This window comes from Salvelinus namaycush, chromosome 21, assembly GCF_016432855.1.
Source record: "Salvelinus namaycush isolate Seneca chromosome 21, SaNama_1.0, whole genome shotgun sequence".
In the NCBI taxonomy this organism is placed as follows: domain Eukaryota; kingdom Metazoa; phylum Chordata; class Actinopteri; order Salmoniformes; family Salmonidae; genus Salvelinus; species Salvelinus namaycush.
In genome coordinates, this window is record NC_052327.1 from 12,105,902 (window position 1) to 12,130,110 (window position 24,209).

At 42.2% G+C, this 24,209-nt stretch overlaps 1 protein-coding gene across 1 annotated transcript; it reads right to left on the bottom strand.

The window, feature by feature from the left end:
- On the bottom strand, positions 1-20,978 carry LOC120066567 (lactadherin-like). Its single transcript, XM_039017994.1, has 10 exons — positions 20,948-20,978; positions 20,056-20,178; positions 19,248-19,379; positions 10,084-10,197; positions 8,841-9,022; positions 8,110-8,265; positions 7,575-7,719; positions 4,611-4,813; positions 520-675; positions 1-144 (listed from the first exon to the last, which is right to left on the bottom strand). Exons 1-10 carry the CDS (start codon positions 20,976-20,978, stop codon positions 1-3), a joined length of 1,386 nt encoding a protein of 461 aa, XP_038873922.1.
- Between the last annotated feature and the right edge of the window lie 3,231 nt (positions 20,979-24,209).

Consider the following 24,209-nt stretch of genomic DNA (forward strand, 5'->3'; position numbering starts at 1 on the left):
CTACTCATCGCAGCCCAACAGCTCCATTCGTAAGGTGATGCGCTCGTGCCACGCCCACGGCAGGATGCGGACCAATCGGGCATAGAAGGGAGGCTCGAACACATTCTTTTTGTGGACGTTGTTGTCGCTGTTACCCGGGAAGATCTGGAAGTTGGGGAGCCAAATCACAAGCACAGAACTGATGAGTGCTAGTTAGATGTTCAGTGTCTCTTGCCCTATCATACAATATAAAGGTCATCATTAAATCTATGACATCTTGACTTTGCGTTTCAACCGCTGACTCAATAACACCTATATTTAATATCAACAAAGTAATTCAATTTGGTCTATTATTCGTAGACAGGCACACATTCATGCTTGACTCCCTTTAAATGGATGTTCCACTCAAAATACATACGGTAGGGGAATCAACTCCACTTAAGGTTAGTGTAAAAACCATGTTGTATTTTGGGTGGAACACCCCTTTAAGAACACCCTAAGAGAACACACTACCTTGGAGGGACAGATTTGGCCACCTACCTTGTCTGTGCTGGTGACGTCGTCCTTGACTATGCTCCAGGACTGGCCGTCGTCGCTGTAGGCCACCTTGAAGGCAGAAACAAACTGGACTGCCCCAAAGTCCTTGGCCCCCTGGGTAATGATGCCTGTAATCCTCTTGGGGGACTCCAGGTCCACCTGTTACAGAAGGAGGGATTGTCAGAACAAGCAGGGTTCAGACTCTGGTCTAGTGGCAACGCTGCCGACTCCAGGCTACAAAGCCTCCTGGAGACGGGGGTTTGAGCCCTCTGTGTCTCTGCCACTTTCTCATCTGTGCCCTTATTTGTCTGTATCCCCCACTACATCTCCCCACCACACTGTTCTACCATGAAAAGAATATTGTGTCATCGGAACATCTTAGGCTTACGCAGATAAACTGAGTTCAACACAAATTGTCAGTAATTTGTCAGTAAAGTAAACTTTCAGAGAGAATCTTCCAGAACTTTCACCAGCACCAACTCTAACCTACAGTTGAAGTCGGAAGTTTACATACACCTTAGCCAAATGGTAGCATTGCCTTTAAAATGTTTAAATTCTTTGGGACTGGGGGGCAGTATTGAGTAGCTTGGATAAAAAGGTGCCCTCTCGTGAGTTAGCTGCGTTCCATTGCATTTCTACAGACAAAGGAATTCTCCAGTTGAAACATTATTGAAGATTTATGATAAAACATCCTAAATATTGATTCTATACTTCGTTTGACATGTTTCTACGAACTGTAATATGACTTTGTCTGAACTTTCGCCTGGACTTGCCCGCGCCTCCTGAGTTTGGATTTGTGTACTAAACGCGCAAACAAAAAGGAGGTATTTGGACTTATTCGAACAAAACAAACATTTATTGTGGAACTGGGATTCCTGGGAGTGCATTCTGATGAAGATCATCAAAAGTAAGTGAATATTTATAATGCTATTTCTGATTTCTGTTGACTCCACAACATGGCGGGTATGGCTTGTTTTTGTGTCTGAGCGCCGTACTCAGATTATTGCATGGTGTGCTTTTTCCGTAAAGTTTTTTTGAAATCTGACATAGCGATTGCATTAAGGAGAAGTGGATCTAAAATTCCATGCATAACACTTGTATCATTTAGCAATGTTTATTATGAGTATTTCTGTAAGTTGATGTGGCTCTCTGCAAAAATCACCGGATGTTTTGGAACTACTGAACATAACGCGCCAATGTAAACTGAGATTTTTGGACATAAATATGAACTTTATCGAACAAAACATACATATATTGTGTAACATGAAGTCATATGAGTGTCATCTGATGAAGATCAAAGGTTAGTGATTAATTTTATCTCTATTTCTGCTTTTTGTGACTCTTCTCTTTGGCTCGAAAAATGGCTGTGTTTCTGTGACTAGGTGCTGACCTAACATAATCGTTTGGTGTGCTTTCGTCATAAAGCCTTTTTGAAATCGGAGACTGTGGCTGGATTTACAACAAGTTTATCTTTAAAATGGTGTAAAATACTTGTATGTTTGAGGAATTTTAATTATGTGATTTCTGTTGTTTTGAATTTGGCGCCCTGCAATTTCACTGGCTGTTGGCGAGGTGGGACGCTACCGTCCCGAATATCCCAGAGAGGTTAACTTGGGTCAAACGTTTTGGGTAGCCTTCCACAAGCTTCCCACAATAAGTTGGGTGAATTTTGGCCCATTCCTCCTGACAGAGCTGGTGTAACTGAGTCAGGTTTGTAGCCCTCCTTGCTCGCACACACTTTATCAGTTCTGCCCACCAATTTTCTATAGGATTGAGGTCAGGGCTTTGTGATGGCCACTCCAATACCTTGACTTTGTTATCCTTAAGCCATTTTACCACAACTTTGGAAGTATGCTTGGGGTTATCGCCCATTTGGAAGACCCATTTGCGACCAAGCTTTAACTTCCTGACTGATGTCTTGAGATGTTGCTTCAATATATCCACATAATCTTCCTCCTCATGATGTCATCTATTTTGTGAAGTGCACCAGTCCCTCCTGCAGCAAAGCACCCCCACAACAGGATGCTGCCACGGTTGGTATGGTGTTCATCGGCTTGCAAGCCTCCCCCTTTTTCCTCCAAACATAACGATGGTCATTATGGCCAAACATTTCAAATTTTGTTTCATCAGACCAGAGGAGATTTGTCCAAAAAAGTACGATCTTTGTCCCCATGTGTAGTTGCAAACTGTAGTCTGGCTTTTTTATGGCGGTTTTGGAGCAGTGGCTTCTTCCTTGCTGAGCGGCCTTTCAGGTTATGTCGGTATAGGACTCGTTTTACTGTGGATATAGATACTTTTGTACCTGTTTCCTCCAGCATTTTCACAAGGTCCTTTGCTGTTGTTCTGGGATTGATACTTTTCGCACCAAAGCACGTTCATCTCTAGGAGACAGAACGCATCTCCTTCCTGAGCGGTATGACGGCTGCGTGGCCCTATGGTGTTTATAATTGCGCACTATTGTTTGTACATATGAGCGTGGTACCTTCAGGCGATTGGGAATTGCTCCCAAGGATGAACCAGACTTGTGGAGGTCTCCAATTTTCTTTCTGAGGTCTTGGCTGATTTCTTTTGATTTTCCCATGATGTCAAGCAAAGAGGCACTGAGTTTGAAGGTAGGCCTTGAAATACATCCACAGGTACACCTCCAATTGACTCAAATGTTGTCAATTAGCCTATCAGAAGCTTCTAAAGCCATGACATCATTTTCTGGAATTTTCCAAGCTGTTTAACTTCTCTAGGGTAGGGGGCAGCATTCGGAATTTTGGATGAAATGCATGCCCAAATTAAACGGCCTGTTTCTCGGGCCCAGAAGATATGATATGCATTTCACTGGTAGATTTGGATAGAAAACACTCTAAAGTTTCCAAAACTGTTAAAATAGTGTCTGAGTTTAACAGAACTGATTTGGCAGGCGAAAACCTGAGAAAAATCCATTCAGGAAGTAGTTTTTTTGGGGGGTGTTTGTAGTTTTCTATTCAATGCCATTACAGTATCCCTTGACTTAGGACTCGACTTGCAGTTTCTATGCCTTCCACTAGATGTCAACAGTCTTTAGAAAGTGTTTCAGTCTTGTATTCTGAAAAATGAGGAAGTAAGAGCAGTCTGAATGAGTGGACCCTAAAGTTTCACGGAGCTTTTTCTTGCGCACAACCGAGAGAGTGCGTTTCTTGTTTACATTTTATATTGACGACGTTATTGTCCGGTTGAAATAGTATCGAATATTTAGGCTAAAAACAACCTGAGGTTTGAATATAAACATCGTTTGACATGTTTCTATGAACTTTACGAATACAATTTGGATTTCTTTGTCTTCCTGTTTTGACTGCGTTTGAGCCTGTGGATTAATGAAGAAAACGCCGAGGTTTTTGGGTATAAAGAGACTTTATCGAACAAGAGGAACATTTATTGAGTAAATGAATGTCTGCTGAGTGCAACCATATGAATATCATCAAAGGTAAGGGATTAATTTTATCTCTATTTCTAAATTGTGTAACTGTTCTATCTGGCTGGCTACTGTTTGTAATGATTTGTCTTGTGGGCTATGTTCTCATAATCGTAATGTATGCTTTCGCCGTAAAGCATTTTTAAAATCTGACACCGTGGTTGGATTCACAAGAAGTTAATCTTTAAACCTATGTAAAATATGTTTTGTTTTCTGAATTTTTATAATGAGTATTTCTGTATTTGAATTTGGCGTCCAGCAGTTTCACTGGCTGTTGAAGAGGTGGGACGCTACCGTCTCACGTACCCAAGAGAGGTTAAAAGGCACAGTCAACTTAGTGTATGTAAACTTCTGACCCACTGGAATTGTGATACAGTGAATTTTAAGTGAAATAATCTGTCTGTAAACAATTGCTGGAAAAATGACTTGTGTCATGTCATGCACAAAGTAGATGTCCTAACCGACTTGCCAGAACTACAGTTTGTTAAAACAAGAAATTTGTGGAGTGGTTGAAAAATGAGATTTAATGACTCCAACCTAAGTGTATGTAAACTTCCGACTTCAACTGTATCTCCCTCAGCTATAGTGACCAAGTGACCAAGTGACCAACACCACATCACTTCCTACAGTTCCCTCAACCTCCTGCAGTTACCTGCAGCCACTCGGAGCGGTTGGTGGTGGCCGCCGTCCAGGCGTTGGTCTTGCCCTGCTTGTCCAGCCGGGCGTAGTGGGACTGCCAGGTGAACGCCTCAATTCCCCAGGTGCGGTGGACACTGGAGGCCGAGATCTGGCGGTCGGAGAGCAGGCGCGACTTCATGCCCATGGGCTCGGAGCAACCTGCCATGTTTGAATACACTGAAGTGAGACGACCGGGAGGGAAAGAGAGAGAGAAGTATGATAGACAAGGGACAGACAGAGAAGCAAGGCCCAAGCCAGCCAGTCAGTGAGCAGCACAGTGAAAGCACATGGATGATAGCCATTGATGACCAGAGTTGTGGGTAGGTGGAGTGAGTAGTGACAGCCTGTAGTCATGCGGTACAGATCAGGGTTTCCGTTAGCCAGTAATAGCCGGCTAATTGTCCGGGAAAATTATCTCATTGCAAAATAAGGATTTTTATCCTATTCATTGATGAAAATACCAGTCGATGTAAATACATTTGACCGGTCATGCTTATCGGTCTATAAGTTAATTTGCATAATTTTGTGGAATTAAATTGGCGCTTGTATATTCGTTATGCATCTTAGCATACAGAGAGCCTTTGCGCGGAAAATCTGTCAGACAGCATGAGAGCTGCTACAGCTCCTCAAAAAGCTCTTTCATTGCTGCTTGACGAAACATGGTGTGCTTTTATAAGCCCATCCATTGTACAACAATTCTAAATGCAATCCTGTGTTAAAAACAGTCAATGGCCACGGTTAAAAAAAGCTACTATTTTTATTTCCCAACTGGTAATTGATGCGCACTACCCGTTTGCCATTCAAATGCATAGGCAACAGAATACAGGCTTCATCAGCCTGTCACACACCACTTTGCTATGAGCTGGAGGCAGTATGCATTTTCAAAACATATTTAAATTGTTCGAAACCTGAACGTTTTACTAAATATTACGAGGCAGGTCTTACCTTGCTTCAAAGTAGCAAGCCAAAAACCGACCATATCCGTGGAGGCAATTATTTTATAGACTTCCTTCCATATGCCATTGAAACCAGTAGCCTATTTCTCTTATGTCCTATTGGTTTTAAATACATGTTTTCATTGTCCAGTAGCCAAAGGCACAATCCTAGTCATATTAGCATCTTTAGAGCTCCCCGCTTTCAACATTTCGAATAGATATTTCATGTCACATGAAACTACTCGCATGTGCGATGCACTTTTGACAAATGGTGTTTTCCTGCTAATTGTATTATGGAACGAACATTCACGAGTAGCCTACTTTTTGACACATTTTTATTTAACTAGGCAAGTCAGTTAAGAACAAATTCTTATCTACAATGACGGCCTACTGCCTTGTGCGCATTGCTGCTGCGCTTATAATGTGAATAAATAATATAGTTTATCATCAACATTTTAAGCTACAAGTTCTGATCTGTTGCATCAGACTCATGCTTTAAAAATACAATGTATGTAGCCAGTCCCACAACTGTCTGAAAGTCTGTTTTGAATAGGATATTTCTTTCTTGACAAGCTGACCAATAAAATAGGTAACATTTTCTACTATGAGGGATAGTAAATTGACATAGGCTTGTGATTTTGCTGTTCGTTTCCCGTCTTGTTGACTGAGGAAAAGTAAACCGGGACAGTTACTCTAACGTCTTCATAGTGTGCATCGGAATTCAGTAATGAAGCACTTTGTTGCATCCTAGAATTTGCATGTTCCGTTAAGATGAATTACCATAGTCGATATTACCATAGTCGCCATTCTGAACACTGTGGGTAGAAGCTCTAAATCAGGTTATACACCCAATACATATGGATCCGGTAAATTTCTCAAATGTCCGTTCAATGAAAACCCTGGTTCAGCTATACAGCCATAGGGAATAGAGTTCAGCCAACTTATCTTCCATGATGGCGCAAAATGCTCTGCGGAGATGACATAAAAATGTGTATTCCAAGTATGCAAACAGAGTGCAACTGCATGCAGAATGAGAACGCAATTGCCTTGGGGTTTTTGGTGACAAAATGGCAGCCGTTCAAATGATACATCTCAACTCAAACGGAGTTGGCCGAAGTACGTTCATCTACGGCTCTAACGATAACGGTGGAGAAAGAGCGAGAGCGATGGACGCCGCAGCATGCTTGTGGTTAGGCTGAGCGTCGTTGAGTAGTACTGTGTGTAGAACATGTAGTACTAGCATGCGTGTCAGGTGCCCAAGCGTGTCACTTGTGTGCCATGCAGTTTGTATTGCAGGATGCTTTGTGTAACATGCATGTGTCATGCAAAGGTCATGCAAAGGTGCCATGCAAAGACCATAACCAAGCACAAACTGGCATAGCATGCTCTGACAGACAGTCACAGATGGACATTGTGGACCACTTTTTAAAACACACACACACACACACACACAGATCAGTTTCCCTTAATTAAATTAAACAAAGCCAGTGTGTTGGCGAGAACTCATGGCATCATTATAAAGCAAATAGAAAGTACAGAAACTTTGTACAGAAAATTGTTACACCAGAGAAAACATTAAGGCACCACCAAAATATCCATCTAGTTATGCTGGCATGGAAACAATGCTGTGATGATGAATGTGACTCGCATATTATTCTTTTGTTACAATCCCAACAAATTTGATTCATTTACATGATAGGTCTCATTGCCAATATTTACACTGCAAAAAATGTCCATATGGTTTTGAAAAGTAATTTTTCTATCGTTAGCCTCCCCCCCCCCCCTCAGTAACACTACTGAAACACTTTCAGTCAGACCTAAACCAAAAACCTTCTGGTAAAACCAAAAACATTCTGTATGATGTAACCATCTGACACACACTGAAAAGCAAACCCCATTCAGTTTGTTGACGTTGTTATCAGTGTGTGTGTGTGTGTGTGTGTGTGAGCGTGCGTGCGTGCGTGCGTGTAAGTAGACATGTGTTTGTGTGTATGTGCGTTTACCATTGAGCTCACAGCCCACCAGTTCCATGCGCAGGGTGCAGGCCTTGCGACAGACCACGGGGATGATGCGGAAGTACTGGCCGATGATGGGAGGGTCAAACAGGTTGGTCTTGGTGCTGTCGTTGTCCACGTTCCCCACAAACACCTGGAGAAATAGAAGAAATTAAGAAAATAATGAAAAATGTTACGAAAGAATGACTTGAGTGAGTGATGTCAAAATGCATTACTTGAATTTCACCTGAGCTTTACAAAACAGGCCCCATGTGAATCAAACAGTATACTTCACCACCCCTAACCAATCAATGTCTTTCATTCATTTCCATGGAAATGGCACACTATTCCCAAAATAGAACACAAAGAAAAGCACACTACACAGTGAAGAGGGTGCAAATTCTACAACAGCCATCGTGATAGTATGTCTGTGTGTACATCTGAGAGGGTGTGTGTGCGTGTGTGTGTGTGTGTGTGTGTGTGTGTGTGTGTGTGTGTGTGCATGTGCGTGTGCGTGTGCGTGTGTCTGTGCGTGTTCACTCACATTGTCCTTCTTCTGCCCATCCAGGCGGTACACGGTGTAGGTCCTCCCGTCCAAACTCGACGCCACTTTGAAGGCCTTGATGAACTCTGCTGACCCCATGCGGCTGGCTCCCTGTGTCACGATGCCCGTGAAACGCATCTTCCTCTGCATGTTTATCTGCACAAATGACAACACACATTGTTTCGAATTTATTGCCATATAATAGTGGACATTTAAAAAAAGATTGGTCCTGTAGTCATAGACCTTTCACTGCACATGGAGGGGAATGACAAAAAAATGTGGTTATAAGGTCCATGCCAACAACATCAATCAAATGTATTTATAAAGCCCTTCTTACATCAGCTGATGTCAAAGTGCTATACAGAAACCCAGCCTAAAACCCCAAACAGCAAGCAATGCAGGTGTAGAAGCATGGCATTGCATCCATGCAATGAGCAGAGTCTCCGAGAATCAAACATTTTAAATTGTGTCAGAATTAAAGCATCTCCTTGTTGCCCGAGGGAGTGGAAGCCACTTTACTATGGAGACGACCCTAATCTACTCTAGAAAGGCTGTGGTCATTAGGAACACCAGAATTATTTTGCTATACTAAAAAAAAAGAAGAAAAAAAAGCCTCTCATTAGACAAGTCCATGTAGTCTCTCCTGGTTTCAGTCAGTTTTCTTCCATTTGGTGCCTAAGGAACACGAGCCAGACATTGGTGTTGGAGCCAGCCTGTCGTACTGTACTGACCTCTATCCAGGGGTTCCTATCATGGGAGGCAGAGGTCCAGGCGTTTACCAGGCCTTTATTGTGCAGACGGGCCAGCTCGGGCCCCCAGCGCTGCAGGCCCAGGATGCCGTAGTGCACCGACGAGGCCGAGATCTGAGACTCTGCAATGCCTCCGCCCTCCATGCCCAACAGAGAGATACAACCTGAGGGACAGACAGACATACAGACAGAGGTCACAAAAACACAAACAAGGCAGACAGAGACAGACAGACACAGAACCTAGCGGTTAAGGGAATGAAGCAATGAAGAAGAATCTAGCAGGTCAAATCTGTGGTGAAGTTAGTCTGGTTTATTATTTCACATTAGTACACATACATGCCCCACAAATCTATGGACCTTTTTGACAACAGCCAACAGTTTGACATCAAAACATTATCATATATATATAGATAGATCTATGTAAAAAAAATATATACATAAAAAGGAAAAGGAATTTTCATGCTGAAAACCTCATAATAAACACCAATGGTATTCACTAAATGTATGGTTTATATTTAGGATAATGTTTTACAGCTTTGTCATTGTAGTTCTTATTTTAAAATCATCTTAATTCATTATTTAATATATTTGAAAGGCCACACACAGGGCCAGAGATTATTACAGACACCTGTGATAATCTGAAGTACCCAAAAGGGTCACTAGTTGTTTTATGATAGATTACATAACATCCTTCAAAGTTACCAAATGATGTTAGTTTACTGGTAAACTTAGAAGTTTCCAGTAATATACCATCCCATTGCATCCCTAGCTAGGACTGTCTGTGTGGTCTGAGGGGGGAGGGGAAAACTGAAGACTAGCTGTTATTGGCAGAGAGGTTTGGAACGATCTTTCTTATTGGTCTATTAACTAATTTACCGCCTGGTGATGTCACCAGGAAGGCTAAAACACCATCCCACCAAAACAGACTGAAATTTCAAACAGCTCTTACACTAAAAAGGACATTATCACCATTTTCACAATTCCACAGTATTAGTTTAACCTCATAGTGTAAATATATATACACACACACAACACAGGAAATCACATTTTTGACTGCACTGGGCCTTTAACTTGGTTACATTATGTTTTTCTTTATCACATTCAGCCTAATGTATTTTATTGCACTTAACAATATCATGGGGGACTAAGGCTAATAGAGAGCCAGTGTGTGTGCGTGTCTGTGTGTGCGTGTGCGTGTGCGTGTGTGTGTGTGACTGGTGCTCACGCAGTTGGCAGTGCTTGCCCACGTAGGGGGACGGACAGCGGCAGTTGAAGTCTCCATTTAGGTCCCTGCAGGAGCCACCGTTCTTGCACGGCTGGCCGGCACAGTCATTCACATCTGTTGAGAGAAATGATGACCATTATCAGTCACTGGCATACAATCAACAGAACAGAACAATGATTAATAAGATGATATGGACAGGGGTGATCGGATCCTAAAAATAAAAAATAAATCAGCCCTCCTACTCTTGAGATGCTTTTTTGAGCACAGGCCCCAAACTGAATCGGAAATATGTACATACTTAAACTGGATGATTAACTGACGGTTTCATACGGTTTTCAGATTAAGTCATTTTTTGACTTCCTCCTAAAGTTTTTCCCCCCCTTCATCTACGTTCAGCATTTGACTATGTGCAAATGAGCTCTGATAAAGCTATTAGTAAACAGCAGCAACGCAATGGCTCAGATGAGCTGCTGTGTGGCCCAATTATCTGAAACTCTTTGAACTACCCCTAGATGGCGCACATTTCAATGGTGTACACTGGACGTGTGTTGTTGTTGTTTTTTTAGAGAGGGTGCTTGGCAACTGGCAGCGCTTTCAGAGGACAGCGAGCATCAGAACAAACTTTTTAATCTTTTGCCCACAAGATTTGAAGGCATGACTAAACTTCCTTTGAACACTGCCCTAGATTGACTGTTTACTGTTTACCATATTTTTGTAGAATATGACCCAAATCTCACTTGTTGTCAGTGAAAAGTGTGATTAGTGTGATTCTGTGCTCAGGGCCAGGCAGGCAGTCAGTCACCCACTAGGGAGGCACCAATGATGAATATAAACCCGGCACCCTCTTCCTAAAGCCCACAGGGCATCCTGCTCTGAGATTATGTTACTTCTCAAGAGACACACTCACAAAGTCACAAACACACACACAATTACTCATAATACAGAATACTAGTACACACACAGTCTCATAACTAGAGCCTAGAGTTTTTCCAAGCCAGGAAGCATCAGGACAAACTCAAAGCCCTGGTCGTAACACACACACACACACACACACACACAGCAGGAATGAGTCAAAAGCCAAAGCACCTTGGACTTAAGCTCAATCCGAGATTTGCACGACTATAGCTGCTGTTTCTAAAAAGCTGAAAGCTCCTTCAAGCCCTCTTACTGTCTCAAGGTATTTTCGTGTGGTGTAGGCCTATTCCTATACTGTTACGGAGGAGCATATGGCTTAGCAGTATTTAAGGGCGACACCATATTCTCTCTTGACAGACTTCACACCTTAACAAGAGGACATGGAGACACACACAGAGAGACTCATGGGCTCCCGAGTGGCGCAGCGGTCTAAGGCACTGCATCTCAGTGCTTGAGGCGTCACTAGACACCCTGGTTCGATTCCAGGCTGTATCACAACCGGCTGTGATTGGGAGTCCCGTAGGGCGGCACACAATTGGCCTAGCGTCATCCGGGTTTGGCTGGTGTAGGCCGTCATTGTAAATAAGAATTTGTTCTTAACTGACTTGCCTAGATAAATAAAAAATATATATGTTAAAAAAATTAACACACATGCATACACAAACCTACAGAAATTGACAGACACCCTATTTTTCTTTCTGCGTGACACCCTAGGTGACAGACGCTCTCTATTTGCGTCAGCTATGGCCTCTCTGCATCAAGAGGAATTGGCACATCGTAGAACAGTGGTATTCAAAGTCGGGGTTGCGACGAGGAACTGCAGTGGGGTTAAAAAAAAGTATAGATTATTGTATTGGACAACATACGCTGAGTGTACAAAACATTAGGAACACCTGCTCTTTCCATTACAGACTGACCAGGCGAAAGCTATGATCCCTTATTGATGTCACTTGTTAAAGCCACTTCAATCAGTGTCGATAAAGGGGAAGAGACAGGTTAAAGAAGGATTTTTAAGCCTGGAGACAATTGAGACATGGATTGTGTATGTGTGCCATTCAGAGGGTGAATGGGCAAGACAAAATATTTAACGGGGTATGGTAGTAGGTGCCAGGCGAACCGGTTTGAGTGTGTCAAGAACTGCAATGCTGCTGGGTTTTTCACGCTCAACAGTTTTCCATGTGTATCAAGAATGGCCCACCACCCAAAGGAGATCCAGCCAACTTGCCATCTTTGGGAAGCATTGAAGTCAACATGGGTCAGCATCCCTGTGGAATGCTTTCAACACCTTCTAGAGTCCATGCTCGATAAATTGTGGCTGTTGAGGGCAAAATGGGGTCAACTCAATATTACGAAAGATCATTTGAAAAATACTATTTTATGAAGTAAATGCATTTATTGGAATTGAAAGTTATTGGTTGATGTAAAAATCGAAACGTAACAATTTTAAGGTTGTGTCATTCGATTTGGGGTGAGGCCACGAGAAGTTCTTGGGAAAGAAATGGGGTGCCCAGAAATAAATAAAGGTAATAATAATGGGTTCCCCACTGAAAAAGTTTGAATACCACTACCGTAGACCTTGCGGCTGGTTACCTCAAAAGCCATACAGACGCTGTAATCTGCCATACTTAGAGAGAGGGGGAGTGAGGTAGAAAAGGTGGCCTGAGGAAGAGGAAGGAGGGAGGACAATAGCCCTGGGACACTAACCATCCTGGGACATCTGGTGCTCCAGAATGACGTGGTGTGTGAAGGAGGTTGGAGGCCAAGGACCAACAGGTCACAGGAGGCCAAGGACCAACAGGTCACAGCAGGACACGGAGAGAGTTGTTTTTGTCTCAGTCATAAATGTAGTTCAAAATGATACACAGCAAAAATATATGGCAAGAACTTATTTTATCAATAAAACCCCATACTGTAACTCTCTCATATGTCCTGGTATGGATTTCAGCTAACAGTGTGCCAATTGTATAGATAGATGTTTGGCCCCAGTATAGACATATGAAAAGATTGAGGCTATCGAGTGGACGAGCGCACACAGGATCATCAATACTCAGGCTTTGTTTGTGCACAAAGCAAAAACCAATACAGATCTAATTGTCATTGTTTGTAACGTGACCCAGATAGATCAATGCAGAGCAATGTCATCTGGCAGCGTTGCATGTGACAGAGTACACAACACAGCCTGAGCATCTGAGCTAGTAGGCAGCGCTAGCAGCATGAGGTGTACACAGAGGCGTCATGCCCATAGGGGGCACGTGCCCCCTCAGATTTGTCCTGTTAAAAATAATAAGCATCATATTTTTTGGTTTCATTTTTTGCTGTAATAATACTAGCCACCTAGCAATTTTATGAAGTTGGCTTTAACTAACCCAAACACACTAGGTTCCCAATCTCATAAATAGCTACCAAGAAGCCTATCAGGCTATCAGTCAAGTTAGAGTAGCTAGCTTAGCTGGCATGCCTGCTGGCAAGGTTGGTAGACCAAGAAAAGCAAGCAATTACTAAATGTACTGAATAAGACTCACATTCCTTTCAATCTTTTACCCAGATTTAGGTAGAGAAGATTTGGTTTCTTTAACAAAATAGCCACCAGGTCAGGAGGATATAGCAGAAAAACATTTATATATAATTAAATATAATAATTATGGCTATAGATTGCAGGAAAAACCTGTTTCAGGTGTTTGAAAAATGCCAATTCGCCAGCTTTCCAACAGGGGCCTAGCCCCATCTGGGCCACTCCCCAGCCATCCTCACGTACTTTATGCCCCCTCAGATGTTGGGATGCATGACACCCCTGAGTGTACCGTATAGTTTTGTGCACTCCTGCAGGCCCGTGAATAACGGCTTCCTCATACAGTATGTTTGCCTTGTGATCCATTGACGTGGATGTGATCCATTGCCTCGTGCCCACTGATGGTTAAACTAGCAGTGCCTCCATCCCTCTTTAAAAAGGGGCAATCTTTGATTTTTTAAACTTTTAAATTCATGATAAAGCCATTGATTCTTGAAGAATGTAACTTAGAAAATGCCTCATGAGCTGAGTTCAAATGTGAGAGTGGTCACATTTCTCCAGCCCCACCCCTCAGCTGTTTACCGAAACAAATGACAGGGTGGTAGTTTTGTTATATTTCCAATCCCAGATTTCCCCTTTAAGGAATCCAGGTCAGAAAAGTCCCTGGCATGGGACACAGCGACAAACACCGGAAGAATTATAACTGAATCGTTGTAATGTTGTATCATGTAATATTTGTTCATGTGTAAATTAATCCCATAAGGGATTGGCTGCCAATTAGCGATTTGACACCCCCAAAATTTACGAAATAACTTCATTTATTTATTTCGGAAGGGTACAACTGGGGGTGCCCCCAACGGCAATATAGTGCCAGGTTTAGCCATAGAGCTGCTAAATTAAGTGTATGATAAAATTGTAATTTGCTCAGTGAAAACCTTTTGGGGACTAGCAGCAGTCCATAGAGATCCTCTAAAATGTCCAAGGATATCCCTGGTTCCAGACTTTGCCAGACCTTGGTGTGGGACCATGTATTATGTGTTGGTTCTTAATGAATATGCTGAGATTTGACAGTAGAGTTTTGTAGTCACAGATATCCTATAATTGAGGGTTATATGCTTATTTTTATATGTCATTCTATGATTGTAGTATTGTAGGTGGTCTGGCTATAGACAATACTGTGCGACAGAACGCTACAAGATTATAGCAACAGAAACATAAATTGGGTTGATTAGCGCAACGGACCTGAGCTCATTACGGTCTGGTGTTCTATCACCAATTTAGTAAAAATGACTTCCCCTCCTCAAACACTACCAGAAACTACTGTAAACAGAGCAGAGCGTGACCAGTTGAGTCACAAAAACAGTCACACAAAAGTGCACACACCCACGTAAACAGAAATGGATATACACACACACACTAATCCCCAGGGGGTGCAGAGCTCAATCTGGCCACTTTGGACTAGCCACATCCTGGGTGTGGTTGAAGCACCTCTTAAAACCAGAAATCTGCCTGCCTGCCACACACACGCTTACAAACACAGACACACACGTGCACTTACACACAACCCTAATTACAGACACACACACATACTAATCTGTTGACAAACACCTCAAAATAACCAACACAGAATAAAACAGAGGTCATCACCAGTTTAACATTTAAGCTCTCAGAGGCCATTTCAGCAGTGCCATTTCAGTCGTCGGAGCCTATTTAGGAGCTGACACTTAAGTGAGTAAACAGCATTGGACATGGCTTTCAGCATTAGACACTGCCTTCCCATTGAGGCTTTCAGGCCAATTTCACACAGCTGGTAGAAGTGCTGGTGTCAGACGTGAGTGGAGGCTGTGACATTGTCGGGGCAGACTTAACTCACTTTTCCGCCTCGTCCCATTTTACCCCGGCAACAGGGAGTGGGAGTGCTGCGCTCGGGACCACTTTCTGTTGGCTGGATGAGCATGAGAGCCCGATTTGTGTGTGTGTGTGTGTGTGTGTTTGCCAAGTATGTGTGTGTGTGAGCTCGCCAATTGTATCTGTGTGTGTGTGTGTGTATGGTAGCTCGCCAAGTGTGTATGTGTGCCAGTGTGTTTTAGCGTGCAGGTGAGGACGCCAACCTAGCTTCAGCTATTACTGTACGTCTCCTCGTTGGCTGCTTTCTAAGAGTCACCTTGACTGAGCCTACTGTACTTCGCCCTGTTCCCACCACACACTTTGACCACAGTTTGCAGGAGCTTGCTGAGGATGCGCGTCGCTCACACACACACCCTCCCTCTCCCCAATACACACACACACACACTAAATACAGAGCAATAAAAATGTTCAAACAGGCATCAGGAATTCTAAACAAATAGGTAAGTTGGGAGACAGAGAAAGAATAGGCCAAGTACATGAACATTTACATTTACATTTAAGTCATTTAGCAGACGCTCTTATCCAGAGCGACTTACAAGTACATACATTCATACTTTTTTTGTACTGGCCCCCCGTGGGAAACGAACCCACAACCCTGGCGTTGCAAGCGCCATGCTCTACCAACTGAGCTACACGGGACCATGAACAGCACTTAGAACAGCACTTAGGGACCTCATATACTTCTGCTGTCAAATGAATAATCTTTACAGTCCTCCCCACGACATTATTTAATTAGCGTAAAAGCTAGCTGGCGCTTAAGCTTTTATTTTCTGGGAAGTGGGTGATGTACTATGGAGTCAGTGCTTGGCCAAGCACACATAGATAAGCATGGCAGTGAACTTTTAAAGTCATGTTAAATGATTTATGGCATAATATATATATATATACACACACACACACATATACAGTTGAATTCGGGAGTTTACATACACCTTAGCCAATTACATTTAAACTCAGTTTCACAATTCCTGACATTTTATCCTAATTCCCTGTCTTAGGTCAGTTAGGATCACCACTTTATTTTAAGAATGTGAAATGTCAGAATAATAGTAGACAGAATTATTTATTTCAGATTTTATCTCTTCATCACATTCCCAGTGGGTCAGAAGTTTACATACACTCAATTAGTATTTGGTTACATTGCCTTTAAATTGTTTAACTTGGGTCAAACATTTTGGGTAGCCTTCCACAAGCTTCCCACAATAAGTTGGGTGAATTTTGGCCCATTCCTCCTGACAGAGCTGGTGTAACTGAGTCAGGTTTGTAGCCCCCCTTGCTCGCACACACTTTTTCAGTTCTGCCCACAAATTTTCTATAGGATTGAGGTCAGGGCTTTGTGATGGCCACTCGAATACCTTGACTTTGTTGTCCTTAAGCCATTTTGCCACAACTTTGAAAGTATGCTTGTGGTCATTGTCCATTTGGAAGACCCATTTGCGACCAAGCTTTAACTTCCTGACTGATGTCTTGAGATGTTTCTTCAATATATCCACATCATTTTCCTCCCTCATGATGCCATCTATATTGTGAAGTGCACCAGTCCCTCCTGCAGCAAAGCACCCCCACAACATGATGCTGCCACCCCCGTGCTTCACGGTTGGTATGGTGTTCATCGGCTTGCAAGCCTCTCCCTTTTTCCTCCAAACATAACAATGGTCATTATGGCCAAACAGTTCCATTTTTGTTTCATCAGACCAGAGGACATTTCTCCAAAAAGTATGATCTTTGCAGTTGTAAACCGTAGTCTGGCTTTTTTTAATGGCGGTTTTGGAGCAGTGGCTTCTTCCTTGCTAAGCGGCCTTTCAGGTTATGTCGATATAGGACTCGTTTTATTGTGGATATAGATACTTTTGTACCCGTTTCCTCCAGCATTTTCACAAGGTCCTTTGCTGTTGTTCTGGGATTGATACTTTTCGCACCAAAGCACGTTCATCTCTAGGATACAGAACGTGTCTCCTTCCTGAGCGGTATGACGGCTGCGTGGTCCCATGGTGTTTATACTTGCGTACTATTGTTTGTACAGATGAACGTGGTACCTTCAGGCGTTTGGGAATTGCTCCCAAGGATGAACCAGGCTTGTGGAGGTCAACTATTTTTTTTCTGAGGTCTTGGCTGATTTCTTTTGATGTTCCCATGATGTCAAGCAAAGAGGCACTGAGTTTGAAGGTAGGCCTTGAAATACATCCACAGGTACACCTCCAATTGACTCAAATGTCGTCAATTAGCCTATCAGAAGCTTCTAAAGCCATGACATCATTTTATGGAATTTTTCAAGCTGTTTAAAAGGCACAGTCAACTTAGTGTATGTAAACTTCTGACCAACTGGAATTGTGATACAGTGAATTATAAGTGAAATAATCTGTCTGTAAACAATTGTTGGAAACATTACTTGTGTCATGCACAAAGTAGATGTCCTAACCGACTTGCCAAAACGAGTTTTAATGACTCCAACCTAAGTGTATGTAAACTTCTGACTTCAACTGTATATATATATATATATATATATATATATATATATATATATATATATATATAGGGGCTTGAACATTTAGAGTCGAAATAGCCTGCTAAGAGGCTGAAATCATTCACCTCCCAATTGAACCACGTATTGCCCAATAGGCAGTACCACCACAGTTCATTCACTTTAATGTGGGAGGGAAAAACTGAGTCAGAGTTGTTGACCTGATCGGACTCTTTCTGGTTTCTGTGTGCATGCTGCTGCGGATAAAAGGGAGGAAAAAAGTGCTGACCATTCTCTCTCTGTTTGGTATGATTGTGTGTGTGTGTGTGTGTGTGTGTGTCCCTGCCCCCACAGGCAGTGCCAGCCAGCAGAAGGATTGAACACAGAGCAAAGCACCTGGGTCCAAACAAAGGGACACAGTACATTCACTAATTTAAAAAGCCCTTATATGAAATAAAAAAATGTTGCTCTACATTTGGGACAGTACATGTACAGTATATGGCTACTTCCTTTCAAACTAAAATTTGATTTTTGCATATTTTCAGTTGCTCCATTTTTCTTATTCTGTTAGATAGCAGCACACGGTCACCATCTGTCTCTTATGTGCAGCGCTTTAGGCTGCTCGGGGCCAAGCACATTCTGCCAGTTGGGAGTTGAACCTTGCCATATCCGGAGAGACGCTCCTGTAAGGACAACAGCTGCGTGAGTTGAAAAACTCACTCACTGCCTCCTGGGCCTCTGTACCATGTCAGAATAACTGGTTTTATTGTATCACATACTGCATTTACACAGGCATCCCAATTCTGATCTTTTGTCAAATTAGTGGCAAAAGAGCTGATCTGATTGGTCAAAGACCAATTGGTTGCAAAAGATCAGAATTAAACACAGCCTTGTTTCCCATGTGTCCCATGTCTAATCGATTACAACACCTCCAACCTCTGTACCTCATTGTTTCCATCACAGGGGCTCAGTTCTTGTGATTGCACCACAATGAGGTGGTCAAAGTGGGGGTCAGTTTGAGTGTGTTGAGATATCCATTTGAATCCACTTTTAAAATCAAGTTTGATATGATTCAAATTGGATATGAATCCACAGTTCTGCCTAGATAACATTACAACATTTGCATCTTCATGCAAAGTCAATAAATCCAAGCATATGACATTAGCATTTTCAAATGAATATTGGCAGCTATGTGCTTCCATACTAAACAGCTTGTCTAATAGATTCTATGTGAATGTAAACTGGGCAGCTTGTAGATGTGGAGAGGCTCTCATAAATGAATATTGGCAGCCATATGCTTCCATACTAAAACAGCTTGTCTATTAGATTATATGTGAATGTAAACTGGGCAACTTGTGGAGTGGCTCTTACTATTCTGGCAGTGGACTCCGTCAAAGCCATCTTGGCACTTGCAGATGTACTCGCTGAAGACGTCCCCTCGGCGTGATTGGCCAGTCACCTCACAGATGGCATCGTTCTTGCAGGGGTTGGGGTTGCAGGGCCCTGGGAAGTAAATATAACTTATTATTAACCCTTATTGTACCAGGTAGGCTGACCGTGATCAAATTCTCTTTTTACAGCAATGACCTATGGCAGAGTTGCAAGGGAGGGGGAGAGGGAATGATCGTATTAGGATTGGAAATACAGTGCAGTAGAGACTGCCTCTCAAAATCTTCCTCTAACACTGTCTATGTAACATCAGTCGGTGTATAACACCTTTATGAAGCCTCTGAAAACACCCAATGAAGACTTCCTATAAGCATTCATAACAGCTTGGGATTTTATTAGGATTCCCACTAACTGACCTCATAACGAAAGCAAGTCTTCCTGGGATCCGACACATAACGAAAAAAATACATTACAGACAAAAATACTTTACAATTTACATAATCATTTTTCTAACATGTATGAATTACAGACAGTTGAAATACCTGAGAGGTAACATTTAATAATTATATTCAGGGATCAGTATTTGTCCAGTCATGTTTGATCTCAGATGTATTTAAAAAAAAAAAAAAAAAAATGTTTTCTTGAATGTGAATTTACTTTTTGCTTGGGAAATATGAGTTGGTATAACTGGCTTACATATAACTTTACAAATGAATGACTATCCTTGATACTCAATTCAAAGACCTATAATAGCTATAATGCAGATATGAATACTGTTCTTTCTCCGTACCAGCCTCTGTGTCGTTGCAGGTGTCACCGGTGTATCCGTCGGGGCAGATACAGATGAAGGGGGCTCCGGCCCCGGTCACACAGATCCCTCCGTTACTGCAGACGTTTACCTCACAGTAGTCACCTGGGGGAGAGAGGAACAGTGAGCATTATTGAAGTCAAAAGACCTCTTTCTCAAGGGGGAAAGGCGATTGTTTATTTAAACAATGTATACAGATCGGCATTGACACAATGTTTTCCCATAGTGAACAATGTTTCTAGCCTTGTAATTCCTACAAAGTTAATAAATTAACCTTAATTAGGTCAAAAGATCCTAACGTATTGGGAAAACAAATATAATACATACATTTGCCTGTTACACTGTGTGACGATTTCACATTCATAAATGTTTTAGCGTAGCAATATGGCCAGTTGGCTTTCCCTGAGGGGGGGGGGGAGAGAGAGAGAGAGAGAGAGAGAGAGAGAGAGAGAGAGAGAGAGAGAGAGAGAGAGGGTCTGATAGTTTGGCATTTCCTGTCTGTGGTGACAGAGTGATTGAGAACACACTGACACCACACCGTATACTCGCACTTATCCAGAGCGACTCACAGGAGCAACTAGGGTTAAGTGCCTTACTCAAGGGCACATCAGAATTCATCTAATCGGCTTGGGGATTTGAACCAGCGACCTTTCGGTTACTGGTCCAACGCTGTTAATGGATAGCCTACCTGCCACCCGTATTAGGCCAAGGGATGATACAGCACTGACTGTCATGAGTGGCTTGGCTGCGCTGGCCTAGCCTGCTGACACGGCAATACTAGACACAGACACTGGATGTTTCCAGTCACTAGTGTCTCTGGCTCCACTGTTGTCAGTTAGCCCACAGCATGTCAAGCTTTAGACATGATGCTCACAGGAGGGAATCAGACCCTGCATCCCAATCATCTTTACTTTCTCCTGAAGTGTGTTCTTGTACACTGCTCTCCCACAAGTGTAAAACCATTGGATTGGAGTAGAAATGGGCGACAGGGAGTTTCCACCATATTTCTCATTGAGGAAATACAGAGTACTAGGGTAAAAAGGAAGCAATGAGGGGAAATGTGTGTTTAAAACAAAATGCTGATTGTAGATTAGACAACTGGGAAAAGTGCAGTCTCCAATATAGACAGTGATAATTCAGAAGGAACTTTGACAGTAAGTGGGGAACACTAGATTGCTATGAACTGTTGCTTAAGTCACTGTAGACTTGGCTCTTTCCTAAATGGACACTAACCATTTGGATAATGTTCAAGGAAGTTGAGGTAAAACATATAGACAATCTGTATATAGGCCATCCAATTGCTAATTATTGGTTCAACATAAAGTGAAAAAAAGCTCATGTTCACAATTATACAGTTAGTGCCCTAAACAGACTCTTCCAGACTGCTGCCTCATATTTAGTTCACAGACGCCCACCTCAAACATAGGTTGGAAAGTCGTAGTAGAAGAGTGTTTGGAAAACTACTGTAAACTCCTGGAGGCTGTCATTTTGCTGAGGTTATAGTTCTTCTCAGCGGTGCTAGAGAGCCTGGCCTCCCACAAGGCCATGGTGAAAATGGCACGTTCATGAGAGACTCCAAACTTCCTGTGTCTCAGTCTTTCCCCCTTCTATATTTCTCTGGCATCAAAACACACCAGAACCTCTGTGCAAAGTTTATCCAAGGTGAACACCGCTCAAAAACGTGCCCGTGGAGCTCACGTCTTCATATCCTGTTTTGGGAACAGACTAAATGTGGTTTCAGTACAGTAGCTCCCCTTTAAGTGAAGAGACATTGGCCCTGTTCAAATACTTTAAAGTCCACACATCCTTCCTCATTCTCTAGAGGTAATCACAGATCATAAGTGTTTGATTTCGATAAGATAAAGAAAATCTGCCACCTAATTGCTTTTCCCCAATCTAACAAATTCAGATGTGAGGAAAGGATGCATTTCAAAGTATTCAAAAAGAGGGCCATCGTCCAAGACCTTTAGGTCTTCCTCAGTCGGATCTTCATTTTTAGGAGGGGAATTACAAATGCCATCCATCTTCTTCTTCACAATGTACTGTCTCTATTTGGCAAGAACCTGCTAATAGAAATAGATACTGGACAGATGTGAGTGCGTGATACATTTGCACCAACATCCTTTTTCGAAATGTAGCCTAAAGCCAAGTCATCAACATGCATTTCCCAGGGATATCAGTGGTGTCATGGCCTTGATGGTGTTTTGACTCTCAGTCTCTGGAGAGTTGCAACATGGCAAAGCCTTGGCTGGCAGCACCCACACAACCTTATCTAAATGTTTCTGTCTGTTTATCTTCAGGAAGGAATAAAAACCTCCCTCTTCCTACCAAAGCTCCTTCAGAAAAACCTTGATAGCTAAGCAAAATGTAGGCCTAGTCCATGTTGAAAGAATGACCTTCTGAACAATGACCTAACTGGGTCGTGTTGGTACACGATAGCGAAACTATTTTGCGACGGAAAATGAAAATTTGTGCTGATAGTACCTTGCCGTTTCACAGAGTTTTCTTTTATATGGTGCCTACTGAGAACGGCCCTGGTTTTACAAACTGATCTGTGGATCATGTGCTACTTACAGGGTTTGTGAGGAAATTCAATTAGGGACACAATTATTGTCAAATGGTTAAGGCTTAGAAATGGTGGTCTAACCCCAATGACTCCCTAGAAATTCCCTTTAACTCATGTAGTAACCAAAAACAGTGTTAAACAAATCAAAATATATTTTACATTTGAGATTCTTCAAAGTAGCAATCCTTTTCCTTGATGACAGCTTCGCAAACTCTTGGCATTCTTTCAACCAGCTTCATGAGGTAGTTACCTGGAATGCATTTCAGTTACAGGTGCGCCTTGTTAAAAGTTAATTTGTGGAATTTCTTCCCTTCTTAATGCGCTTGAGCCAATCAGATGTGTTGTGACAAGGTAGGGGTGGTATACAGAAGATAGCCCTAATTGGTAAAAATCCACGTCCATTTTATGGCTAGAACAGCTCAAATAAGCAAAAGAGAAACAGTCTTTCAATTTTCGCCTAAAATGACATACCCAAAGCTAACTGCCTGTAGCTCAGGCCCTGAAGCAAGGATATGCATTTTCTTGGTACCATTAGAAAGGAAACACTTTGAAGTTTGTGGAAATGTGAAAGGAATGTAGGAGAATATAACACATTAGATGTGGTATAAGAATTTTCTTTGGGCACCATCATCTTTGAAATGCAAGAGAAAGGCCATAATGTATTATTCCAGCCAAGGTGCAATTTAGATTTTGGCCACTAGAGATGGCAGCAGTGTATGTGCAACGTTTTAGTCTGATCCAATGAACCATTGCATTTCTGCTCAAAATGTTGTATCAAGACTGCCCAAATGTGCCTAATTTGTTTATTAATAAATGTTCAAAACTGTACACTCTCCTCAAACAATAGCACAGTATTCTTTCACTGTAATAGCTACTGTAAATTGGACAGTGCAGTTAGATTAACAAGAATTTAAGCTTTCTGACAATATCAGATATGTCTATGTCCTGGGAAATGTTCTTGTTACTTACTCATTCTAACCACATTAGCCTATGTTAGCTTAACCGTCCCCCGGGGGACCCACCAATCCTGAAGAAGTTTTAAGACATAAAAGGTCAGTCAATCCGGAAAATTTCAAGAACTTTTAAAGTTTCTTCAAGGGCCGTTGCAAAAACCATCAAGCGCTATGATGAAACTGGCTCTCATGAGGACCACCACAGGAAAGGAAGACCCTGACTTACCTCTACTGCTGAGGATAAGTTCATTAGAGTTACCAGCCTCAGAAATTGCAGCCCAAATAAATGCTTCAAAGAGTTCTAGCAACAGACACATCTCAACATCAACTGTTCAGAGGAGACTACGTGAAATCAGGCCTCCATGGTCGAATTGCTGCAAAGAAACCACTACTAAAGGACACCAATAAGAAGAAGACACTTGCTTTGATCAAGAAACACCAGCAATGGACAATAGACCGGTGGAAATCTGATCTGTCCATTGGTCTGAGGAGTCCAAATCTGAGATTGTTAATTTTAGGACACCTTTTCGGTATATACATTTTTTGTTTTTAATTATTTGATAAAATATAGAATTTGGCCTTCAGTACTATAGTCCATAGAAATGCACTGAATTACA